Below are 7,375 nucleotides of genomic sequence, written 5' to 3'. Positions count from 1 at the left end.
AAGTGCTGGTATCTGTCTGGCAAACTTAATGCTTTCACCAGTAAGTACTGCTTGTTGTCTGGCAAACAATGCTTTCACTTGGTAAGAACTGTGACTAAGGTGGGATATTCCTGAAAGCTTTTCTGGCACCATAAACAAATGAAATACGGGAGCAAATCAGCAAGACACTCAACAAACAGGAGGACTGTGGGGATGAAAGAACTAGAATTCGGTAACGTTTGGCCTTAGTTTATTACTTTATTTTGTTGCATGTTAAAGTACTAGTTGACTTTACATATATTTCATCTAAAACTGTTCACAAATTAAGTATAGAATTGTTTTCAATATAACAGTATAGTTTTAAAATTTGAATACTTGGTACATACTGGTAACTTTTAACATACAATTATAAATCCTGTTCATTCAATTATCTCTCAATCTATCTTAAGATATAACAGAAAAAACAAGCTGCTGTTGATGTTGAAATTCTTCTACGGCTGGTATCTTTGTACTTAATACACAATTACATCTGCACTAAAAACGTAACTGTTTCTTACAATATCGCAAGCCATGAGATTGAAACATTCTATTTCAATGGAAAAAGTAGACACGTGTAAACATTGTACTTACCAAACTTGTTGAACATTATAGCAAGCTAAATCTTTGTTTCAACAAAATCAGATCTGACTTTTTAAAGCAATCCATTTTAAAATGAGTTTATCATACAACATTCATACACCAAACATTCTACCATCTCTCATACGGTACTTGTTCATCACACATATCACAATTTTTCATTTATTTTTTTCTGTTCTTTTTTTCTCTTTTTTTACTTATTTTCTAATTTTTCAGATTTTTTTTTGGATTTTTTTCAGTAATAACAATAAATACAACATATTCGTGAATGTTTTTCCAATAATCCTGTGATATTATATGAAATGCTCTGATTTGTTTTCTACGAATTACTGTTGAATAGTCAGCTTCAGTTAAAACGTATCTTTAAACATTTGGCAAGCCTGAATAATCATCGACAATTTATAATGTCTGTTCACTACTTATACAGCTGTCAATAACTAGATGCCCACGGGCAACATGTCGAGCCCGCCAGCTGTCAAAAGGACTAACATTTATGATACTATTTGGCGGCAACAGAACTGATTGCGGCTAACATTTCTGCCGAGTTATTTAAGAAACCCTCAATCCATGGCCAAGTTCCAGCCCGGACAAGGAAAACTGCACCAAGTTTTGACCTTTGATCTCTAAGTATGACCTTGATCTTTAAGCTACCAATCTGGTTGTTGCACATGACACGTCATCTTACCGAGGCAAACATTGTGCCAAAGTATTTAAGAATCTCTCAATCCATGGCTGTGTTACAGCCCGGACAAGCAAAACAACACCGAGTTTTGACATTTGACCTCAAAGTATGTCCTTGACCTTTAAGCTACCAATCTGAATCTTGCACGCGACACACCGTGTCATTGAGGCAAATATATGTGCCAAGTTATTTAAGAATCCCTTGATCCATGGATAAGTTACAGCCCGGACAGACTCGGGACGGATGCAAACACATACACCGAACCGCCACTGTGACAACTATATCGAGCTCACCGCCAGCGGGCTCGACAAAAAAGGACTGGTTTTGTTATGTTATTGCCAGATAGACTGGTCAGTAAAACATAAAGATAGTAAGATTTATCATCATTATGAGAGTTGCATGCAATCCCATAAAAATGCGACCGACAATATTCAGTTTGTACACACTGTTTATAGTAACACAACTGACATGTAGGTATGACTCTATTAAGTTCCTATAGCTATTTCAGGCTGAATGATCTGCTTTTCCACGGAATTCATATATGAATATTTGTTCAAATAATATTAAATGCTTTGTAATGAAAACGTATTTGAAAGACATGCTAAAAAGTATGGAACAAAAAAAAAAAAGGTAAAAAGAGGGAGGTGAATTTTTCCCCATTATTCCCTGTAGAATATTTGTACGTCTGGGACTATACACAAAAATATGCCCCCTCTCTGCAGTACAGAATTTTACAAGCTTACACACAGGCGGCAACTGTTAAATCATAAAATAGTCACAAGTGCAAACTTTTCACTATTGCACAAGCAGGAGAAAACTTGTAAGTTATATAAAATAAGGCAAACTTCCTTGGCATATTGTGACTGGTACACAACACAGCTATCACATGCAAGTGGCATTATATTATACAAACTTTGTGGAAGCTTTTGTTACATACTGTATTAATAATTTTCTAAAAATTACGAGATCAAAAGTAACAGAGATTCTGTTCCTAGGTCATTCATATGTACAAATGACTCAGGTAGTCCTGCCAAGATATTAAAAGTTTTTATGTCTTAAAAAGGTAAAACCCAACTTTTGCAAACTGTTTCCTGATTTTTGCAGACAACTTAGTGGAGTATAAAAGTTTCTGAAAAGTCCTTATTTTCACAAAGGGCAAGTGTCATGACTAGATTATGATTTTGTAAAATAGGATTTTGGTAAACAACAAAAAAGTCCCATATCAGCCATACTGCTTTAAACCTACTATATCAAAGACCCAATTTTGTATGTAAGGTACAAAAATAGGCATAAGGATTTGCGAGGAAAGTTTCAAAAACTAAATAAATATAGAATTGCACAGCATAACAAAAAGTTAATATATTAAGAGAAGTTCCTGTAAAAACTGAAGTATTACCGACTTAAACCTTCTCTTTAAAGGAAAAGATTTACGAATATTGTTATTCTTTTTCATGAGAATAATTTGAACATGTACATACAATATAAATAATGTACAATTATGATTTTCTTTTACAGCAACTAACTCTTATTTGAGTGGAAGATTGTATATCACAATTTAGTGAATCTGATTTAGAACAACCCATATGTTTCATTGTATAGGCTATACATGTATGTAATAAAGACATGGAGTCAAACATCACTGTCCCTTTGATTTTGTTATCACAGTATAAAAACTTCTGAAGTTTTGGATATCTGTAATCAAGCTGTTGGTGTCCATGGTAACCTGGGCTGTGAGAATCCTTTTGTTCCATCTGGTCCTTTTGGCGGGCGTGAAACTACAACACGCGGACCCACAAGTTCTTCATTCATGCTCTTCAAACGACTCAACAGTCTCTCCGGCCTGCGTTTCTCACTAAAATATACATGAAAATATATTTCTTTACAACATTTGCCATGACAAGTCCATCATGTATATATCTGGGTTCATACAATCTAGCAAAACAAAATTTCTGGACTTTCTAAGGATTATTTATGGACCTTTTTGTTATTTTTCAGGGCTAATTTTTCTGTATTACTATTAACATTATTTTGAGCACTGTTTCCAGGGCTCTCGCGAGTGGGCGACTTGAGCGAAATAGGCGCTCTAGAACTTTAAACTTCGCTCAAATCTAACCTCAAAGCGAAATGCAAGTCGCCCGATTTTCTTTGATTTCCGCACTCGCTAATTACTGCTACCCGGACTGTTGACAATTTGCACGGTGTCATAAATGAGTGTCGAATACACAAACACACGCCGGTAGCATAATTTAAGCTCCGCCTACCTCAGGTACTTGCGAGATTTTCCCGAGAAGTGTGAAAGCGAATCAAATTATCCGGTACACCAGAGTCTATTGTGTTAAGCCAATCAGTGCCGCGTTTATGTCTTTGACACTTCACGTTTACTGTCAACATGTTCGAGTGCAAAAAAAACAAACAACACAATGTTTTATTAAAGAAACTGCTGATTAACCATGCGATTAATTGGAATATGGTACACAAATATTTGTTATCTATGATAAAATAACGACATGTAATGTATTAACTACGTTAAATTGACTTCCATTGATGAATTTATTTGAATTTATATATTTCTAGTTTACACATTTTACTTTCAGTTTTATAATTCGAGTGAGATACTGACATTCCTCGGTTACATTTACAGCATCGGCTTGAATTTTGAAAACTACTTTTTTTCAGAATTTTGTTACGAAAGGATTACCACTGTATGGGAAATGATCTAACTAAGAAAATGAATGATCACATCAATGTTTTTTATCAAGAAACAAGAAAATTTACAGCCACTTTTCGGATCACTCAACATCACATTGCGGTAGAAAAAGTCTTCCCACTTCTCCCTAAAGTCTCCCCACTTCTCCCTAAATCAGCTTGAGGGAGAAGTGACTTCTCCCAAAAATTTGGACCTAGCTAGACCCCTGTGTTTCACATCCACAGATCTTATCTTTCCAATCCTGTTTCAGAGGTAGGAATTGCATTGTTGTAGGTCAACCAAGAGTGATGAAATTTAATTAGGTTAACTATTCTTTCATCAACAGTAACCTTGCTGACAATATCCATATTTTGTATTAAATAAAACAGTATGCTCCAAATTCATAATTAATTGTCAACATCACTCAACTGTGGGAACTTATTCAGTCACTTTTTATCAAAATAACATAACAATTTGACAAATGGAATGAAGACTGAAAATTGCTGGATACCAACTGCAATGCGCAAGCTAGGAACCATTGTTTTCATCACAGTGTTCAACCTTGATACGAATAACATATTTCGCCACTATACATATACGCTACTAGATTTAACACATATATTTTCATCCTTGTTTTCTAGCAGTTAATAAAAAGTAAGAAACTTCCCTATATGTAAGGACTTTACTATATTAAAACACTTTAAAGCACACAGAGACAGAAATAAATCCAAATTCTTTCCAAGACCTTCTGACATTTTTTACGACATTTTAAGAAAGGACATCAAAGTTTAGCACTGTATACCTTGTATATATCCATGCTAAGTTTAAACATGAGCCTAGAATTCGTCTGACCAATCGGTTAAACACACAATTTCATCAAATAGCTATTCATACAGAATTTATTGCACATAATTACTCGCAAATACTGCACATCCTGTGGTCAGTCTAACATCTGCAAGAAGGTAAAAATGTTTTCGTGTGCATGGGGGAGTGGTGAAGGTTAAGGGATAAAAGGTACAAGAAGCTAAAAGTTAAACTATATGTGTGTAAATCCCACAAAAAAACCTAGGTGTACAACTTTACATGCTGAACAACATTCTTTTGTTTCACAACTTCTGGTAAATATTCATTGAGATAAGTGAGGCTCAAACTGTTTGGTCCTTATTTTCACAAAGTCAAGGGTCATACCTCTTGCCTGGCCTTGTGCAAGAAAAAAAGCCCAGATGCACAACTCCATATGCTGAATTATAACCCTATGGTCAAATCCTTTTTTTGATTTATGCATGCCACAAATTTGGATAGACAGATGGGTAAATTTAAGTGCTCCCCTCAAACCCCCAAACAATGTAGGGAAGGAAAATGCTTTTTGTTGTCTTGCCAGCAATAGAACTGCCAACTTTTAAATCTGTAGTTTTGTGATTCACAATTGAGCAAACCAGATTTTACACCGACTCAAACTGATTCTTACGTTATTTTTCTCAAACTGCAAGCCGAGTATTTTCCATTACGTTGATTCTGAACGACGACAAATTCCACCTCATCTCCGGGAGCAACCTCAATACCTCCATGCACTTCTGTCATGTGGAAAAACAGCTTCTTCCCTTCTTCTGCCTCGTACGTTAAGAATCCATACTGAAATAATCAACATCAACAAGAAAATACAGTTCTCGTTTCAATCATTTTTTGTATCAGACATGCATATTAATGGTGTAAAAAACAAGAGCTGTCACTAATGGTGACAAATGCCCCCTCAGCACCTTGACCTTTGACCTGGTGACCCCAAAGTCAGTAGGGGTGGTGTACTCAATAAGTACTATCAGCATGTGAAGTTTGAAGGTCCTGGGTGAAGTGGTTCGCATGTAAAGTGTCTTCATGCAAAAAGTTATCATTGACCCCTGTGACCTTGACCTTTGACCTGGTGACCCCACAGTCAGTAGGGTTGGTGTACTCATAAAGTACTAACAGCAAGTAAAGTTTGAAGGTCCTTGGTGCAGTGGTTCGCGAGTAAAGTGCCTACATGCAAAAAATTAACGTTGGCCCCTGTAACCTTGACCTTTGACCTGGTGACCCGAAAGTCAGTAGGGGTGGTGTACTCAGTAAGTACTATCAGCATGTGAAGTTTGAAGGTCCTGGGTGCAGTGAATCGCGAGTAATGTGCCTTCATGCAGAAAGTTAATGTTGGTCCCTGTGACCTTGACCTTTGACCTGGTGATCCCAAAGTCAGTAGGGGTGTTGTACTCAATAAGTACTATCAGCATATGAAGTTTGAAGGTCCTTGGTGCAGTGGTTCCCGAGAAAAGTGCCTTCATGCAAAAAGTTAACGTTGTGACGAACTAACGAACGAACAGACGGACAGTTGAAAACTAATATGCCTCCCTTTGGGGGCATAAAAACATCTAAAAAGTTACAAATCAGAGCCCCATTCCGCCTAACAACTAAGAATAACTAGAGGAAGTCAGTTTTGCTTGTTGCAATACTAATAATTTGTGGTGTTGGAAACTACTTCTGCTGTTGTAAGCAACTAATAATTCTGGCTAATCCCAATGTAACTTCCTTCATTGAAATGTTCACTAAAACATGTTACAGGTACAGTTAACTATGGACAACAGTAGTAAATAGGGACAACTTTTCAAGGTAATCTTTCATTTATCTATATAAAGCTGAAAGCAGTACGACATAGCATAATAACCATATCAATGAGTACCTTATCTTTCACTGACTCAACTTTTGCTCTGATGAACTGTCGTACAGCTGCGACATGTATGGCCCTCCTTTCCTGTGACAGGGTATTCATAGCAACTCGGAACTTTACTGCATCTCCTTTCTGCAGGAAATCGCGTTTATCAGCCAGGCTGGTGATACTGTACTGGTATGTCTGATTGTCTGGGTCATCTGTGTAAGGTAAGATTTTAATGTAATCTAATCTATAAGATCTTCTGGAAGCATAGAACGCAATCAAGCAAAATAGAAATACACCTGTCATTTAGGCTATTGCGACATCATAACTATTTCTGGCGGACAACTTTGAGTTATCTGGTTGCTTTGATCCACAAAAAATCCCAATTGAACAAGTAAAATTTTCATTTTTTTAATGTCAGAGGTAGTTCTGCATGTTCAATTAATTTTTTACAGTGTAGAAGTATGATTTTTCAAGAGATAGTGTCATGTGCTTGATTGTTTGCTAGCCAGACTTTAAAAATTTGGACCTCACACCAAGTTCTCATAATGTATGTCTTACAATTTTTCCAGAGAAGTTTTTCTATTATGTAGATTTTAATGAAATTTCTGTCATTAATAAGCATAATTATGGTCTAAATTATGGTAAAATAAAATGTACACCTCCATGTGCTTGTTTTCGAGATATTTGCCCAATAAAGAGACCTGCACATTTC

The 7,375-nt window shown here is 36.1% G+C and overlaps 1 protein-coding gene across 1 annotated transcript in view; it reads right to left on the bottom strand.

Moving 5' to 3' along the window:
* Nucleotides 1-212: 212 nt before the first annotated feature.
* Nucleotides 213-7,375, bottom strand: part of LOC123551476 (cold shock domain-containing protein E1-like) — a 30,943-nt gene continuing 23,780 nt past the window's right edge. Inside the window, exons 16-18 of the mRNA XM_045340446.2 lie at nt 6,688-6,875; nt 5,452-5,615; nt 213-3,149 (exon numbers count right to left, since the gene is read on the bottom strand). Of these exons, the coding sequence (XP_045196381.2) occupies nt 2,996-3,149; nt 5,452-5,615; nt 6,688-6,875 (506 nt within the window). The 3' untranslated portion in view covers nt 213-2,995. The remainder of the gene's footprint in view (nt 3,150-5,451; nt 5,616-6,687; nt 6,876-7,375) is intronic.

This window comes from Mercenaria mercenaria, chromosome 4 (assembly GCF_021730395.1).
Source record: "Mercenaria mercenaria strain notata chromosome 4, MADL_Memer_1, whole genome shotgun sequence".
Classification (NCBI taxonomy): domain Eukaryota; kingdom Metazoa; phylum Mollusca; class Bivalvia; order Venerida; family Veneridae; genus Mercenaria; species Mercenaria mercenaria.
The sequence above is the reverse complement of the archived record's forward strand: the minus strand, read 5'-3'. Positions and strand labels throughout refer to the sequence as shown.